Genomic DNA, 17,555 nt, shown 5'->3' with positions numbered 1-17,555 from the left:
CCCTGTTTTTACTTCTCTGTCGTATATTTTGAAGAGGGATCCCAGGCTTATTTTTTTCGACGGTCTATGTTCCAAAGAAGATTCAGGAATTCTATTTTTCCAGGCTGTGGCTGGATGACCACTGAATTTGAATTCTGTGCTAAGTTGCTGGTTGGGTCCTTTCCACTTTAGAGTTCTATGTACATTTTTGTTTCGTGTGTTCTGGTGCACTTGGCACATTAGCCAACCCTGCAGTCCTCATAGGCTCTTCTCTCCTTTAGGGAATCTGGACAGGATTCCAAAGAAGGAAAGAATCTTCCCAAAACGTGGTTTTCGCGTAAGGACTCTCTTGGAAAGACATTCGCATAAGGACTCTCTTGGAAAGACATGGGTGAAATTCTCTTGGGTCCAAACACAGAGAGGAAAATAGTAATTTTTATGGGAATTGAAGATTGATTCTGTAAGAATGTATCTTGGCATTAAACTAGCACCCTGTCGAAAGAGTTCAGTCTTTACAGTTTTGCTAACTGTCATTCGTTTAACAAATCTACATTGCCTCAATTCAGGGTTGGCAAGGCCGCAACAGCCGAGTCACCAAAAAGTGGAGATAGGACGTTTTTGCCGTGTTCTTGAAGCTACAGCTCTTTCACCGGCATTGCCTGTAACAACCTTTTATCAAAGCTGCCGCACTATGCGGGAGCTTGCGTAACAACCATTTGTGGAATACACCCGCTATTGGGGCTTCTTTGCCACTTTGCTTCCACAGCCTTGACGTGGAACGCTGACACTTCTCTTAATTTTGGTGGTTAAAGGGTTCACACATACACGCGTGGTTATTTCTACCCTTATTTTTCACTTAAGAGAAACCGATGCTTAGGCAAGGTTGGTGACACGGCCCCAGGTTGGACATTAGGCAGATAAATGGATATTAAAGCCATTGCGCGCATGAAAATGCTGTGTTTAAGAGCTCTTAGTGCAGATCTGCACCGCCCTGTCTTGTTGAGCTTGACCAGTGTGGAGTTTTAACTCCTTTTCAAATATGCCTTTTCGTAGAATATAGAGACCCAGAGCTGGAAGAGACCCGGGAGGTGATCTAGTCCAATCTCCTGGTCTAGTCTTAACCATCCCTCTCTGCTATTCTGGTCAGATGGTTGTCCAATCTCGTCTTGGAAAACCTCCAGCCATGGAGAATCCACAGGAGACAAGCTGTCACCCCTAGAAGGACCAAGGGTGACATGATTGAAGTATTCCAGTATTTGCGGGGCTGCCACAATGAAGCGGGAAGTAAGCTTAGATTTCCAAAGCGCCAGAAGGCAAGACAAGAAATGATGGAAACGAATCAAGGAGAGAAGAAACAACCTGGAATTAAGGAGAAATATCTTAACAGGAGAGTTAACTCGTGGAACAGCTGGCCTTCAGAAGTGGCGGGTGCTCCTCATGTGCTAACCTCCTGGCTCCAGAAGAACACGCATCTGAGTCCTGGGGTACTAACAGGTTGCCACAAGGTGTTCCTAAGTGTTGCGAGTGTCCTCACACCCCCGTCATTCCAGAGCCACCAAAGGCTCCCCAGACAGCTCCCGCCCACCATTAGAGCAGCCGCATCTTTTCCTGGGGGGGTTTAACCAATTGCAAGCAGGGGCCACCTACAAGTCCCAGCATACCTATTCGGCTTCATGTATGAAGCGCTGCACATCCCATAATCAATGTACTGAATTATCAGATCCAGATTTGCCCCCCAACTCACTTCTCTTTGGATCGTAGGCCCCGGAGCATCATTCAAAGAGCAAGACGGCCAAAGCAGCCGCCACAAAATTAGGAAACTGCCTTGAGCATCGTTAGGGCTCTGGTTGATTCATCTCAACGACTGGCAGAGCCTCCGGGGAAATTTTCAGAACTGTTCCTACGGCGTCCTTGGTGCTCTCCGAGCCTGGTGGTTTTCTTAAAGGCATCTCATTACCAAACTAGGTAACGTCATCAATGCTAGGCGGACAATGAAATGCCTGCAAGAAAACCCCCAAGTCCAGGGGGTATCAAGGACCCCACGGTTGAACCGCGAGCTCCGAAGATTGTTTTTTTCTTCTATCAGTCGCTGTGGCTGCTGTGGGACAGATGTGGTATCTTTGGCAAAGTAGATCTTGCCCTAATTTTGAAACCAGGCACACAGACATGGCCATTCCAAAATATTTTTTTATGGCACGCAAATGCTCTTTAACATGTTCATCGTATTAAGAAAGAGGCTGTTTTTTGCAAGATGCAAGCTAGGATCCCTTCAGAGTGTTCTGTGGTCTCTGGTGCAAGTCACCTTTGTAAAAATAAAAAAAAAAATCCAAGGAAAGTAGGGTGGGTGTGTGTGCATTACAAACATTTCGAGGAATCATTTTTTTGATCTGGCTGTTGGAACGGTAAAAAGCTAAAGGAGAGCTTGGAAGCCTTCCGGCGCCCGTTACTCCGAAAGGGAGGGTCCTTTAGTTCGATAACTCGGGTGGAAGTTGAGGGTGTCCAGGAAAGTGATGAAGTTGTCAGGACCAGTCACGTAGCTTTTTTCCATGGCGGTGTTGATGCCATAGTTCCTGTACATGCCGAAGGTGATGAGACGGTCAGAGAAGGCGTGTGGACTGACATGGAAACTGGTCTGCGAGAAGTCAAAAACACGAGGCAAACCTTTACTCCTCCTCAGAAAAATAGGCCTTCCAAAATCATCCGGAGCATTATAACAATCCTGTCGGCCTCATGGTAGATGCCAGACTTCCCAAAGGGTCAACTGGAGCAGCCAGCCAGGTATTAAGACCTTGTGTTCATAGGCTGAGTCCCCAGTTTGGGAGGGTTGAGCCTAACTTGAAAGAATCCGGATGGGGGTAAGTGGGAGGTTAGCTAGATTGGGAGATCAGGATGTAAATCTCCAACCCCAGGAGCCCCCTTGTTCTGACCCACCTCCCCAAACACGACAAACCCTCTGACATAAACTCAAAAAATACCTTTATTAGGAGTATTGGCAGCCCCAGCACAAAGTTTCTCTCGCAGGCTAACAAGTTTGTCCAGCCAGAAGATGAATAGTCGTCGGCCACGCCTATTCAGCTCTGCCCTGCCTTTTATCCCCAGAGCTGGGGGGCGGCTTTGCTAGCAGCGGTGGCTCTTCCATCCCAAGGACCAGCCCATAGATTTCCACTGCTCTCCTCTCCTCTGCCTTCTGCGCATCTGCACTTCAGGCACTGGACCCAACTGTTCCTCCACTTCCGCATCAGCCACCTCCAGACCTGGGGGCTGTTGACTCTCCATCTGAGGGCTGACAGACAGCCCAGGCTCTGCCTTTGTCTCTGTCTCTGCCAGCTCCATTCCCCCTTTCCCCTTGGAGCTCTCAGGTTGCCCTAATGCTGACCATGACTCCCACACCTCCTCTTCTGATTCAGCTGCTGGAGGGGCCAGCGGCTGACAGACCACAACACCCCTGGAGGACTTTGGCTGGCTACTGCCCCTCAGCCCAGTGTGTTTTACTGGAGATGAATTGGAGACCTCTGAGAAAGAGGACGGACCCCCTTGCAGAGGCTTAGAAACGGATGTCAAGACTGAACAAGGGATGGTAGTCCACTCAGCCTAGCCAACATCGTGTCAGAATTAATTCAAGGGCCACCAAGTTCCTCCTCAGTATTGAAGAACAAAGAACATTAAATTAAGCTGAAAGAAGACTAGGGAATTTGAGGTGTACCTGCAACTGTAGGAACCTGCTTGCATTCACATCCCATGCCAATGCTAAGCAGTGGTGGGAATAAAAAATTTTTACTACCAGTTTGGGGGCGTGGCTCGGTAGGTGTGGTGTGGCTTGGTGGGTGTAGCAGGAGAAGGACAGTGTAAAATCCCCCTTCCCTCCCCACCCCACTATCCCCCTTTCCAGCTCCGTTCACCTGTACAGGGAACCAAAGAAGACCCAGCTGGGATCCCAGATCAGCTGGGATTCAGGAGGCAGAGAATAGATGGTGGCAGGGCCAGTCAGAGGTGGGATTTTCCGGTTCCCTGGACTACTCAAAATTTCCACGACCTCAGAACCTGCTGAATACCACCTCTGAGGCTAAGCAAATGCATTAAAAGCCGGTTTATTTCCTCGCTGAACCAATCAGCAGCCAGCCCCCATAATAATTCAGATCTCAATACTGACCGGCATCTCGTGCACTGTTGGTGCCTTTGCTCCATAGTCCATGTTGGTCGTCCTGAACAATGGATTGCGCTCTTTCACTCTGAAATGACAACAACCACCTCAGCCAGTAGGATTCTTTCTTAATACTTTACTAATTTTAAAGGAGTAACATTGAGTATCTAGAACTAATGAGAAATTTCCTGATAGGGAGAACAATTAATCTGTGGAATGACTTGCCTCTAGAAGTTGTAGGTGCCCCAACACTGGAGATTTTTCAGAAGAGATTGGTCAACTATTTGTCTGGGATGGTATAAGGTCTCCTTCCTCGGGGTTAGACTAGAAGGCCTCTGAGGTCCCTTCCAGCCCCATGATTCTATTTCTAAATGATTTCAGGTGGTTAAGCATTCAGCATCTCCTCTCCTCCCTTCTCTGCTTTAAAGAAGAGATTGGCCTGTCATCTGTCAAAAATGGTGTAGTAGGGTCTCCTGCTTAGGTAGGATCGGACTAGATGACCTACAAGGCCCCTTCCAACACTGTTATTCTGCTCTTTTTTATTTTAGAAACAAATCACTGCCCACTTTCCTTTTTTCTTCTTCAGAATAAGTCTTTTTTCCCCTCAAAGGAACCAGTTTCACCATCAAGGATTGGGTTCATACATACTTTAATCCTTCAACAGGCAGACCATGTTAGCCTTGTCTGAACCTGTAAGCACTTTGCAAGCCAGTTCCTATATACACCTTGCCCCTCAAACCACTCCTCCTAAACAGAAAAGGTCCAGATTGATTGGTTTTAAAGTTATATTTACTTTTCAAAAATATTTCATAATATTGTTTGGCTGGATTGTAAGTTGCCCGGAGCTGCATAACAGCAAGAGGGGTGGGATATACATTTAATTAATAAATAAATACAATCAATAAACTTTCCCGGCCTCATCCACTGCAGGAAGACTGGGGGGCTCCTGTCAACTAGGGTTTGCTAACCTGTACAGGTGTTTTTACTAACCGCAGTGGCTAGGTTTCCAAATCACAGCCAACCCCCAACCAACCCCCCCCCGCCAGGACTCTGCCCGTTGGCCCATCAGGTTGGCAGCTTTGTTCCCGTCTGGGCTGAACTGGACCAAGAAGCCCCTTCTGCCACCAAGATGGGTCTCAGACCCTTCTCTGACCTTGCCACTTCCACCTGCTTCTCTAATCTGGCACCCCAATGGGCTCCACTCACCTGTAACCCCGAAACCATCCCGGATGGTTGAACCGGGCAGGTAAGTCTTGGCTCACCCGGTATTGATCGCTGGTTCTCTGGGCTGCGCAACTTTCCTCCGCGCTTCGTAAAGCGGCAGTGGCAGCTTCAGGATCGGGCTCCTCGGCCATAGGAACTGCTGGTCGGGCGGGGGTCGCTCAGAGCAAAGCCCCTCTGTCCGAGGGAAGAGAAGAGCCCAGTGGAGGACCAACCCAGGACCCACGCCTTGCTTTGGCGTGGAAACGAAGCCCATGTTGCTAGGAAACCAAGCCCAGGTTGCTAGGAAACCAAGCCCTGGTTGCTAGGAAGCTGCTCTGGGCATCAGATGCGTTTTAAAGGAACAGCAACTTGCACTCGATGGGGGGATGGGGAGCGCAGCAGATCAAATCCCCCTTTCTTCCGACTTGACAAAGGATGCTGAAACCCACCTATCCACCCACGGTTTGATGAGCAGGAATGAATCCATCACAGGAGACCTAAAAGTGAGAAGAATAGTAGAAAAGAAGAAAAGAGAAGAGAAAGAAGAAGAGAAGAGAGAATAAGAGAAGAGAAAGAAGAGAAGAGAGAAAATAGAAGAGAAATAGAAGAAAATTTGGAAGAGAAGATAGAGTAGAGTAGAATGGAATGGAATGAAATAGAATAGAATAGAATAGAATAGAATAGAATAGAATAGAATAGAATAGAATAGAATAGAATAGAATTTTTTTATTGGTCAAGCACATACACTAGGAATTTGTCTCCGGTGCATAAGCTCTCAGTGTACATAAAACAATAGTGATAGTTTATTATCATAGTCATTGTAAAATGCATTCATCATAAAACATTAGATACATTTAGTCATGGATACTAAATAAGCAATTGACATAAATCATACTAGGATGCTAAGGAAACAATATAAATCGTAAGATACGAGCAACAAGGTTTTAGTCGTAAGAAGATAAGGAGAAGATGAGAATAATGATGGTAATACTGCCTTTCTAGAGAGTTTGACATGGTTGTGGGAATTAGTTATTTAGCAGAGTGATGGCATGGGGGGAAAACTGTCCTTTTGTCTCAGCAAAATTGAGCTGTTTTCCCCAGGAATTCCAGGACAGCCTAGTTTCCAGGACTGGGTCCTTTTCTTTGCACAACCCAAAGCCCAGAAGTCTTACCCCCAACCCCAAGACTTCCCAAAGCTCTTGGTGCTCTCTGAACTTATTTTCTTGCAGACATTTCATTAACCAAACTGTGTAACATCATCAGGGTTGCAGCACTGATGATGTTCCCTAGTTGGGTCGTAACAGATTAATAGAGTTGGAAGTCACCTTCTCAGTCATCTAGTCCAGGGGTCTCCATCCTTGGCAACTTTAAGACTTCTGGACTTCAGCTCCCAGAGTTGCAAAGCTGGCTGAGGAACTCTGGGAGTTGAAGTCCACAAGTCTTAAAGTTGCCAAGGTTGGAGGTCCTTGATCTAGTCCAATCCCCCACCCCCACCCGCCCCATGAAAGGTCATGAAAGACATGCAAGAAAACAACTAAGCTAAGAAGGCCCCACAGTTCAACCCCAAGCTACAACTATTTTATCAGTATTTCCCAAAGTGGCTTGCAAATTGTAATTTTCAACAGGGCCAACCATGAATGGAATAACTGCACGAACTCTAGTACACTATATATACAGTAATTCCATTTAAATCGGTCAGATTTAGTTCTCCTTGCTCTATCTCATTCTGTGGCTTTGCTTCTCCTGTTGCCTGGAATTTTAGGCTTCACGATTAGCATTTTAAAAGGCGATTTTTAATGCACCTTTTCTTGAACCTGAAGCGTGCCTGAAAACCCCAAGACCCCAAACTGGGCAGAATCTCTCTCCATTTGGTGTTGGGGAACCCCTCTAAGTTTGCAATCTGGAACAAAAAAAAAAAGATGCAGCCCATTCCTTAGTCGAGGCCTTTTTTAAAAAGAAATATTTCGCTTTTCCAAGTTAGCAGCAGGTAAGGGTGAGAGGGGGGAGGGGGCAAGAGGGCGACAGCCCCCACCCCCAGAGGCAGCCTGCCCAAAGCACACCTCGACAAAAGCAATGGGGCACCCCCAGCCCTGCCTCGCTCCCCCACTCCAAGTGCCAACCGAGGGGTACGACACTTCGGCCGTCCGGGACTCGAACCCGCGACGTTGCCTAGCGACGCCTGGGCGAGACCAGCGGACGTCGGCCATGGCCGCGTGGGCGGAGCCATGAGGCGGGCGGAGCCACTCCGCCTCGTTCCCCCCCCCTCGGATCCTGGCGTGCGCGCGAAGGAGAGGGAACTGCGCCTGCGCCCCAGCCCAACATGGCGGCCTCCAGGCTTCTCTGGCGGACAGGTGGAGGGGGAACCGCACTCGGCGGGGATGGTGGCGGGGTCGCGCTGGGACGGGGCTCTGGGCCCTTGGCCCGGAGAGGGAGACGGGGCTTCGGCGCCGAGCGGGGTGGGGGTCCGCAAGCCGGGCGAGTCGCGGGTCTCTGGCGCTGGCTTTCCTGGCGCATACAGGCAGTCCTCAACATACGATCCCAACGGAGCCCCAAATTTCTGTTGCTGAATGAGGCATTAAGTGAGCTTCGCCCCGTTTTGCGACCTTTCTTGCCACGGTTGTGAAGTGAATTCCTACCCACATTGACTTGGCTTGCCAGAAGGTCGCAAAAGGGGACTGCAACCGTCATAAGTACATGACAGTTGCCAAGGCGCCGATCACGTGACTGTGGGGATGCTACAAGGGTCGTAAGCGTGAAAAACGGTCACGAGTCACACTTTTCAGTGAGGTGGTGGTTTTGAACGGTCCCTAAACGGGCTGTTGTAAGTCGAGGGCTACCTCTACTTGCTCAGCCTGCCTGTCTCTTCCCCCCAGCCCACTTTAAGATGCTGGACTCCAATTCCCAGAATGCCCAGCTAGGGTGAAATCCAGCATTTTAAAGCAGGCAAAGAGGAGACATGGGGGCTGCAGAATGTCAGCTTCAGGAATCCCTACGGTTGTGGGGTTGAGAGACTGGTACACCCCACCCCCCATTCCTATGATTGACGTAAGACACATTGGGCTCGCCTGCTTCCTGGGAGCTCACCCCTTTCACCCCTCTCTCTTCCACATAGCAGCCCTTCTTCGGCCCAGCAGGTGTGGGACCGTCGTGAAATCTACATCCGGCCTCCTGAGGCATCACGGGACCCTCTCAGTTGCAGCAGCGAACCAGCCACAGGATGGTAAGTCCAGGTCTGGGGGCTCAAAACCATGAGGAAAGCAGCAGAGGAACCTGGAGCAAGGTGTGGGGGAAGGAAACTGGAGTGCTTGCCCGTGGGGAAACTGAGGCCTGATTCTAGTGGGTGCGTCTCCTTGGAGCTGTTCTTGGTTTTTCTCTTGCAGATGTACATGTATGCATCCGAAGTAGACTGTGGTTTCTCTGTGTCATATATGTGGGTATATGCATATTTATGTATTTTGTCATGTTGATGTAGTTTATGTAGGTGGTGACCCTTTGAGAGCTGTATGCAACGAAATTCATTTTAATGTATGCCGATGAGTGGACATTCATAGTGACAATAAAGTTATTCCTATTCCCTATTCTATTCTATTCTGTTTTTCTCTTCTCTTCTCTTTTGTTATTCTATTCTATACTATTCTTATTCTATTCTATTATTATATATCTATTATTCCCATTCCCTATTCTCTTCTGTTATTCTCTTCTGTTATTTTATTCCTATTCCATTCTATTCGTGTTATATGATACAATACGGTACTGTTATTCTACTCCTATTCTAGATATCGAGGAGAAGCTTCTGCGGGAGCCATTGAAGCATGCAGACTTCTTCAATCTGCAGGAGCTCTTTTCTCTCCAGGAGCTCTTCGACGCTCGAGTCCACCTTGGCCACAAGAAGAGCAGCCGCCACAGGTCAGTTCTCCCAGGGCTGGCAAACCACGACAGAGCAAAATCCCTGGCTAGGCTCACACAGAGCCTCAGCCCGGATGGCCATGTTTTGGTTAGGCCCCCCAAAAATAAACCCAGGTTGCATGCAGATTTGGTACCTGCATTCCCACAACCATGGTTATCACCAACTGTGGCCTAGACTGGCATGTTGTTTGAATCCAGCCTTTGGGTCAGAGCTTTGGAGCTAAGCATGGCTCACACAGCTTTCCTGCCTTTCTAACTAGGATTGTTCTCAAATTTTCCTGAGATTCAGTTTGGGTCTTTCAGCATGTAACTTGATGGGTAGGTGTGTTTGACTTCCTTCCCACCCCACTCACTAAGATAAATTGTAGTTGGATATTTTGGGGGATGAGATGTTATCAGTTTCAGTCATAGCTGTGTGAATAGTGTGAATGGTGTTAATTCAGTGAAGCCCTATTTGGTTAACTGGGAATCTCTACATAGAAGATTATACAGCGCAAAACGATCTTGTTCAAAGGTGAGATTTGCACATTCCTGGGGAATATGCCACTGTTTATATAGCTATACTACTTCTAATCAGGGGTGGGATTCTGCTGGTTCCGACTGGTTCAGGGTTGACTCCATCCTTCCGAGGTAGGTAAAAGGAGGACCCAGATTGTTGGGGACAAGAGGCAACTCTGTAAACCGCTTAGAGAGGACTGTGAAAGCACTGTGAAGCGGTATATAAGTCTAAGGGCTATTTCTATTGCTTTATCTGGCTTGGGGATGGCTTCAGACAGGCTGTTCATTCCCTCTGCAGATACATGGTGCCGTATCTCTTCGGCTCCCGCCTGGAGCATGATATCATCGACCTGGAGCAGACGGCGCAGCACCTCCAACTGGCCCTCAATTTCACGGCCCACGTTGCCTTCCGCAAAGGCATCATCCTCTTTGTCAGCCGCCATCGCCAGACGTCCCACCGGGTGGAGACCGTGGCCAAGGAGTGCGGGGAGTACGCCCACACCCGCTACTGGCAGGGCGGCTTGCTGACCAACGCCCCCATCCAGTACAGCGCCGGTGTCCGCCTGCCGGACCTCCTGATCTTCCTCACCACTTTCAACAACGTCTTTGAGCCTCACCTAGCCATCCGGGACGCGGCCAAGATGAGCATCCCCACCGTGGCTGTGGTGGACACCAATAGCAACCCCTCCCTCATCACCTACCCCATCCCGGGGAACGACGACAGCCCCTCGGCCATCCACCTCTACCTCTCGCTCTTCAAAACCACCATCCTGAGGGCCAAGGAGAAGAGGAGACACCTGGAGGCGTTATTCCGGCTGCAGAAGAAGTCTGCCAGGCCCAAAGAGGCCCCTCCGATGCCCAGTTCCTAGGGTGGAGGAGGAGAATGGGCATTCCAACTCCTCAAGCTAGGATTGAGAACACACTGGGGCTTGTCGTCTCTACATACTTGCTGGACTGAATGTGATAACCCGGGACATGGCACAAAGACAACACAGTCACATAAGAAAAACCCCTTTAATACCTCCAACTTTGTCCCCAATGTCCAGGTTACTTTCGGCTGGAGAAAAAAAACTCCCAAGTCTTTAAGTGGAGGAAATTCAGTCCGAAAACAAAGTACATATAAACTGTAAATAAAAATCTACACAAACCATGCTGCAGTAATTAACTTGACAGGGTAGGATAAGGAATTGCAGACTTGAAAGGCCAGCAAAACACATAAAGTTGGGAAAACACCAGGAACTCAGATAAGCCTTGACAATAACAGATAACTGACGAGTTGCTTCTAACAAGTTGCTGTGCGCAACCTCCCTTCTCAAACCCTGTGTTCCCAACTGCAGCTAATGAAGGGAATCAGGGCCCTTTCCTCCCCTGAAAGCCACACAACTCACGTTGCTCCCTTCTCTGTTCCTCCCTGCGTACCCTAGGATGAAGAGGGAGTGGGCCTGGGTCTTCCTCTGAATTCCCTCTGCCTTGTTCTACCTCACACTCCCACTCCCTGTCAGCTGCTCAGCCTCTCCCTCGGAATCAGGTTCCGACAGGGCCTGACACTGAACCTCCCATTTCTTAGCCTGTCTCTGCTACAAGATTGAGAAAGCAGAGGTTTGCCGATCACAGCCTCTCTTCCCATTAACTCTTGGGGATGCTGGGGCCTGTAGTTCATCATTAGGAGGCCCAAAGGTTCCCCCACCCGCCTTCTGATCTAGGCGTTGCCTTTCCATTTCAGTCTTCTCTCTTTTGACTTGCTTGTTTTTTAAATTATAAATGTCACTGGACATCAAACTGAACCAGGTGCACAAGAATTGGCAACTTGAAGGAATAAATTGGACAGTATTTTGGTTTCGCTAGTTGATTGGTTTACATGTCACAGCTTGGTAGAAGACGCATCTTGGCGGTCAAAATGCCAATTCAGGAGTTATGATTAAATTATTATTAAATTATTCTCCAAAGCACCAGAGGGCAGGACAAGAAACAATGGATGGAAACTAACCAAGGAGAGAAGCAACCTGGAATCCAGGCAAAACTTTCTGATAGTGAGGATGGTTTAACCAGTGGAAAAGCTTTGACTTTAGAAATTGTGGGTGCTCCATCACTGGAGGATTTTAAGAAAAGTCTAGATAGTCATTTATCTGCAATGATATAGAGTTTCTGCTTGACCAGGGGGCTGGACTAGAAGACCTCCAAGGTCCCTTCCAGCTCTTTTCAAGAATCAGAATAGAGCTGAAAAGAGGGTGGAGACCCTGGGGCTGCTTGCAACCATTGAGACCCATTACAACCCTTTGGCTTTGCTAATTCCCTGGAGGGCAAATTTCACTTTAATTTGTTTGGATGGAGCCATATTCCCCCCCCCTCCAAAAAAAGTATATAATGCAGGTAGTCCTTGAATTATGACCTTAATAGAGCCTGCCCTCACCCACAGGTTTTTTTCCCCCCTTTCGTCGGAGTAGTTGTGCACATTAATTAAAAATTTAACTACAGGAGCAAACTTTTGACAGCATTGGGCAGAACATTCAAAGTGTTAGAAAGCCCGGAGTATCCTGGAAATATCCTAGGCAGGTTTTGTTTTTCTAAGTGGCGTTGTTTTTGAATTGTAAATCAGTAATAAAATCTAATTTCTACAAAAGGTCCACATCTGACATCTCCATTAATTAAGTGTTTCTGAATTTCACTCTTCCCAGAATAAGCAATATAGTTTAAAAAAAAAAAAAAAGCTGGCGAAACAGGAGCCTTTTTTGTTCCTCGAGGCTTCCCGTCGATCCCGTGTGCGCGGGCGCTCCTTGGTGGCTCCGCCCACTTCCTCCCTCTATATAAGGCGAAGACCACGTGCGTTCGGCCATTTGTTGCTGGGTTCGGGAGGGCGTGCAGGCAAGGCCGCTGCTGGTACAACTCTTCGCTTTACTTTTAACGTGCTTCGCCGTTCGGAGGGCGCTGGTGCCGGGATGGTGTAGGCAGGGTGTGGACTGCAACTACCATCGTCCCCAGCCGGCTGGGGAAGATGGGGCCCGCCACCTCCCCAAAAGGGAGCTAGAAATGGGTCTCGATCGCCTTCGGAGTAAGGAGGTAGAGGCAGAAGGGGCTTCATTGTCACTTTAAATGGGGAGGTGGAGGAACGACTTCTGAAGCAGCCCCTCTGCTTCCTGCTCACCTCGTTTCCCTCCTGCTTTCTGCTTTACTTCTGTCAGAATTGGCGGCGACATCTTCGGAATAACGGAGTTGGAAGGGACCTTAGAGGTCGTCTAGCCCAACCCCGCTGCTCAAGCAGGAGAGACCGATACCATTCTGAACAAATGGCTGTCCAGTCTCTTCTTCCAAGACCTCCGCGATGGAGCACCCACAACTTCTCAAGCCAAGCTGTTCCACTGGGTTGGTTATTCTCATTTTTAGTTTAGTTTATTGTCGTTGCACTTTGTACAAGGAAATTAAATACCGTCTTCAGTGTACATTATGACTATGAAAACAAACACTAACACCTCCTTCACATTCTATACATTGAATTGAAAACCCCTGATATTGCATTAATATTGCACAATGCAGTAGAATTCAACAGAGCTACAGCCCTGGGATAGAAGCTGTTTTTCAGCCTATCTGTCCTTGTTTTTATTATTATCCTGTACTGTCTGCCAGATGGTAATAGTTCAAAAAATGTCCCTAGGATGAGATGGATCCATGAGGATGTTTTGAACTTTCTTAAGGCTACAGGAGCTATAAAGCTCTTCCAAATGGAGGGCATTAGAAAATGTCTCCTTAGTTCTAATTTGAATTTCTCCTTGATAAGTTTGCCATCCATGGTTTCCTGTCTGGCCTTCAGGTGCAATTAAGCTTCTCCAAGTGTTTGTGCCATGAAGCCTCACTTGGATTATAAACAGTTGTGGGTGTGAGTGGCTGGTTTGGACTCACTTTTTTTCTCTCATTCTGTTGCAGGATTGGAGCTAAGAAGCCTCCACTTGATCAGAGGTGAGTTGATTTTCTGGGAGATCCTTGCCCCTCATTCAGGGCTTGCACCTGCAATTGTTTCAGCTAACCAGCTTTTCAGAAGTAACCAGGTAGAAAAGAGGAAACAGCAGCAGGGCCTTGGCCAGAGGTCTCCAAACTTGGCAACTTTAAGACTTGTGGACTTCAACTCCTAGAATTCTCCAGCTGGCTGGAGGCATAGCTGGCTGGAGAATTCTGGGAATTGAAGTCCACAAGTCTTAAAAGTTGCCAAGTTTGGAGGTCTCTGGCCTTGACAGTGCCTTGTAAGACCAGCTCACAGGATATGGAGCTGGTGGGGCTTTATAGCAAAACAGAGATTTTTAAAGGAGCAGAGTGTCATAGCTACCTGCAAATGTGCAAAATGACTATAAGGGAGGCAGCTACAGGTGTCCTGTTCTCAAAGGTATTCCCCGGATTGGGGCTGCCCCTACAGGCGTTGCAGGCATGGCTTCTGTGCTGTGCTTGTGTCAGTAGGTGGCACAGAGAAGCAGGCTAGGTCTACGCTCAGTGCTTTGATGGGTGAGCACTCAGAATGATTACTAGCCTGACAAAACTGCAATTTTCTTTTCATCCTTTGAGGGGGTTCTAGTGGCTGATATTATTTAAGTCTGGATTCGATACTAGGAAAGGAGGAGGACTAAGTTTGTAAACTATCTGAGGGTGCTAAGTTCAGCTTTTTCTCAGATGAATGAGAACACTGCCATTTCTAGTACTTTACTGCTCTTAACTTTAGAAAATGCAGGTCAACCTTAAAAAGTATCAGGTTTTTGTTCATACACGATGTTAGGGATTTTCAAAAAACATGTTTTTGTTGAATCATTGGCACAGTGAAATTAACTAAGCCGCTTTGTTTATAGGGACATGATGCTGGCTCTTCAACACATGTTTAGAATGAGCTCTGAAAGGTAAGATTGTAAGTGTTCAAATGAATTTGGATGCTAACAACTGGACAGATTTTGCATTTTGCATTCTTTAAGACAGGGAAAGTTTGAATTAAGCACTTTCCCCCTTCCAAAATTATTTTTTTAATATCTTCATCTGTTGATTTGAAGTTTTTATTCTCTCTTGGTCACAAACATTTTCTGAGCATCGTAAGGGGGGTTAATGAAGTGGAAAATTATTGAATTTGAATATGGAAATTCAATTCCAATCGTTATTCTCTTTGGGTCTTGCTCAGTTCAGCAAGTCGAAAACTTGGGACTGTTCCGACCCATGCTGGCGAGGCAGGTATTAAAGTCCAACCTTGGAAACTTCTTAAGAACTCTGGATTTCAACTTCCAGAACTCATCAGCCAGCCATGCTGCCTGGAGAATTTTGGGAGTTTGGAAGTTCACAAGTCTTAAAAGTTATACATTTGCTGCCTATGTTCATGTTTTATATATGCCTGTATTGTAAATTTGTTGCCTCTATTTCTGTGTACTTCTCTGAAGAAAAGCCTCCAAACAGGTTTTTATTTTACATCTTTGCAGAGTAGTTTTATGGTTGCAAGGATTGGTCTTAAGTCTGCCACAAAAATTCTTCCATTTTATTAAGTCTGGAAGGAAGAAATATTTGATGAAAAGTTAACATTGTACACTTAGCTGAAGCATTTAATGTTTTAATTTATTCTTGCATCTCATTGCTCCTTTATTTTACCTTGCTTCATTGATGACTTAAGACATACTTATATGCAGTTCTGTTCAAGCCATGTACATTATGTAACATGACTGTACTTTTCTAGGTATTGGCCAAAATGAAGATGTTTTGTCCTGAACTTTACAAAGGAGCTGAGAGGCCATGATGTCCAACTCCCAACCAAGCAGATGGAGGTCAGCATTCCTTTGGGGCAGGGTTGATTTTATTGAAGTGCAACATTTTTATTATAAATGATTATGAAATTTATTTGATGTTCCTTCTGTCCAGCAGCATCATGGACGCAAGCGGCGGGAATGAGATGAGACTTAGTTCTGAGAAGTTTCCAAGGAGTCTGGCCTCCATTCTTCCTTCAGGGACCTTCCTCTTCAGTTTCACTTCAGAGAGGTTCCAATTCAGCATCTCTTTGGGTCACCTGGGTTCTTTTCTCCAGCCTCCATATGCACTTTTGGAGAATCGTCACTTGGGAAATGTGATTTTGAGTGAGCCAGGTTCTGAGCCTCCTTGAGAGCACTGGCTTGGTTTGTAGAACACGCTCCTTTGTCAGCTGAGCTTAGTGGAGGATATTCAGGTAATCCTCGAGTTAAGAATGTAATAGAGCCTGCCAGTTACATTGGTAACACAAACTTTTGTTTGAATCACGTTAAATGAATGTGATCACTCCCTGCTTTCCCCAATGCATTTGTTAATCGAATGTGCAGGTCATTAAATGCACATGAGGTATCTCAGAGTGGGGAAGAGATGTGGGGCCTCCAATGGGATGGGGGTACTGACTACGTAGCTTGTAACGTTCACTAAGGGGAACGCCAGGGATTACGTATACAGAGCAGCATAGTTGTCTGAAGACAGAGGCGCCTCCAGGTGTATTGCAAATATTGAATCCTCCGGGTGCAGCTCTAAAAGCAGCCTGAAAGGGAAACAGTGGCTGATCCATCCCTTACTCATCCGGCTTGGGTTTATTGTCCTTCCTCAAATATAAATTCTGGAATTAAATCCATTGTTCTAGTGGCCAATGCAAAACGGAACGGAAATAGGATTATGAAGAAGTTGCAAATAAATGTTTTTTTCTCAAATCGGAATGGCCTCTTTGTTTTTACAATGACTCCTGCAAGTTTTGATTCTGCCCAGTGCTTCTCCTACCTGGGCTGCTTTCTAGGTCGGGGGAGGGCAATGGCAATGGTTTGCAATGGCTTCCATGAATGTGGCTGGCTCACACGATGCGGACTGCCCCCTGCTCCCCAGGATGGAAATACGGATGCTGGGTTTTTCTCTGCCCAGCACAGGCTGCCAGGGCCTGGACAGCTCAGTCCCCGAAAAGGGGGAGAGCAGGCACCTCCCAACAACAACTTGTTCCTCCTTCGCCCCTAAAATGCCTTTTGGCTGTAAGCAAGGAATTTTCCAAGAGTCTTGACAAGCTCATGCCCCAATAGTTGGTTGGTTTATTAGGTTTTTATCCCGCCTTTATTAATTTATAACTAATTCAAGCCAGCGAACATCCATACTACAGGCAGTCCTCAAAATGTACGACCGCAGCTGAGCCTAAAATTTACGTTGCTAAGTGAAACAAGTGGGTTTCGCCCCCATTTTATGAACTTCTTTGCTACCCGTTAAGTGAATCCACCTTGTCAAAAGGTGGCAAAAGAAACCTGGGACACTGCCGACCGTCATCAATGTAAACCAATGGCCAATCGCCTGAATTTTGGCCACATGACCATGGGAGTGCTGCAGTGGTCATTAAGCGTGGAAAAAGGGTCACAAGCCACTTTTCAGTGCTGCTGTAACTTTGGTCACTAAAGGAACCATTGTAAATTGAGGACGACCTGTCCTGCGCTCCTTTCTCTTCCTATTTTGTCCACAACAGCCTGCATAATGTGCACCCTTGGGTGGGGGGCAGTGAGCTGAGCAGGTCTGAACACCTTATTTGAACAGCTGGCACCATTCCATGCGCAGTCAGGAGGAGTTTAAGCTCCGTCCTTCAGGGAAGGAGGAGAGCCCCAGAATCCTCATCGAAGGATTGGGAGGCATACCAAGGACAAGGAGGCGGTGGGATTCAGCTGGTTCTGACAAGTTCTGGAGAAGCGGAAATTTTGAGTAATTCGGAGAACCGGCAAATCCCACCTCTGACTGGCCCCACCGACCCCATCTCTTCTCTGCCTCCTGAGTCTTGGGCTGGTCTCTTTTTGTTGCTCTGCACAGGAGAACGGAACTGGAAAGCAGGTTAGTGGGG

General features: G+C 47.3%; 2 protein-coding genes, 1 long non-coding RNA gene and 1 other non-coding gene across 9 annotated transcripts; 3 read left to right on the top strand and 1 right to left on the bottom strand.

The window, feature by feature from the left end:
• Positions 1-2,148: 2,148 nt before the first annotated feature.
• Positions 2,149-5,588, bottom strand: PIERCE1 (piercer of microtubule wall 1). The gene is made up of 3 exons (XM_026719148.2): positions 5,327-5,588; positions 4,130-4,208; positions 2,149-2,611 (listed from the first exon to the last, which is right to left on the bottom strand). The coding sequence occupies exons 1-3, from the start codon at positions 5,473-5,475 to the stop codon at positions 2,423-2,425; spliced, it is 417 nt and encodes a 138-aa protein (XP_026574933.1). The 5' UTR covers positions 5,476-5,588; the 3' UTR covers positions 2,149-2,422.
• Positions 5,589-7,591: 2,003 nt separating this feature from the next.
• MRPS2 (mitochondrial ribosomal protein S2) lies at positions 7,592-10,874 on the top strand. 2 transcript variants are annotated; one of them, XM_026719146.2, is made up of 4 exons: positions 7,592-7,674; positions 8,436-8,543; positions 9,100-9,229; positions 10,026-10,874. In XM_026719146.2, the coding sequence occupies exons 1-4, from the start codon at positions 7,644-7,646 to the stop codon at positions 10,594-10,596; spliced, it is 840 nt and encodes a 279-aa protein (XP_026574931.1). In that variant the 5' UTR covers positions 7,592-7,643; the 3' UTR covers positions 10,597-10,874. The 2 variants fall into 2 exon arrangements, with proteins under 2 accessions (XP_026574931.1, XP_026574932.1); XM_026719147.2 differs by having other exon boundaries at positions 7,595-7,674; positions 8,439-8,543.
• A 1,694-nt stretch (positions 10,875-12,568) lies between these two features.
• On the top strand, positions 12,569-16,401 carry LOC113448464 (uncharacterized). 5 transcript variants are annotated; one of them, XR_015739780.1, is made up of 6 exons: positions 12,569-12,589; positions 12,907-13,087; positions 13,646-13,678; positions 14,554-14,601; positions 15,417-15,504; positions 15,602-16,401. It is a non-coding gene; the product is annotated as an uncharacterized LOC113448464 (long non-coding RNA). The 5 variants fall into 5 exon arrangements; XR_015739784.1 differs by having other exon boundaries at positions 15,599-16,401; XR_015739783.1 differs by having other exon boundaries at positions 12,572-12,604.
• LOC113448486 (small nucleolar RNA SNORA17) lies at positions 14,117-14,248 on the top strand. The gene has a single exon (XR_003375748.1). It is a non-coding gene; the product is annotated as a small nucleolar RNA SNORA17 (small nucleolar RNA).
• Positions 16,402-17,555: the final 1,154 nt, after the last annotated feature.

This window comes from Pseudonaja textilis, chromosome 17 (assembly GCF_049901715.1).
Source record: "Pseudonaja textilis isolate UNSWEBS1 chromosome 17, rPseTex1.2, whole genome shotgun sequence".
Classification (NCBI taxonomy): Eukaryota; Metazoa; Chordata; class Lepidosauria; order Squamata; family Elapidae; genus Pseudonaja; species Pseudonaja textilis.
Note: the sequence above shows the minus strand (reverse complement) of the source record. Positions and strands in the feature narration are given on the sequence as shown.

Excerpts from the sequence above, each read along its gene's own strand:
- PIERCE1 (XM_026719148.2), bottom strand. The coding sequence starts at position 5,475 with ATGGCCGAGGAGCCCGATCCTGAAGCTGCCACTGCCGCTTTACGAAGC. Across the intron at positions 4,209-5,326 it reads GGATGGTTTCGGGGTTACAG|AGTGAAAGAGCGCAATCCAT; the intron begins GTGAGTGGAGCC and ends TTGTCATTTCAG. Across the intron at positions 2,612-4,129 it reads CAACAGTGCACGAGATGCCG|ACCAGTTTCCATGTCAGTCC; the intron begins GTCAGTATTGAG and ends GACTTCTCGCAG.
- MRPS2 (XM_026719146.2), top strand. The coding sequence starts at position 7,644 with ATGGCGGCCTCCAGGCTTCTCTGGCGGACAG. Across the intron at positions 7,675-8,435 it reads CAGGCTTCTCTGGCGGACAG|CAGCCCTTCTTCGGCCCAGC; the intron begins GTGGAGGGGGAA and ends TCTTCCACATAG. Across the intron at positions 9,230-10,025 it reads AAGAAGAGCAGCCGCCACAG|ATACATGGTGCCGTATCTCT; the intron begins GTCAGTTCTCCC and ends TTCCCTCTGCAG.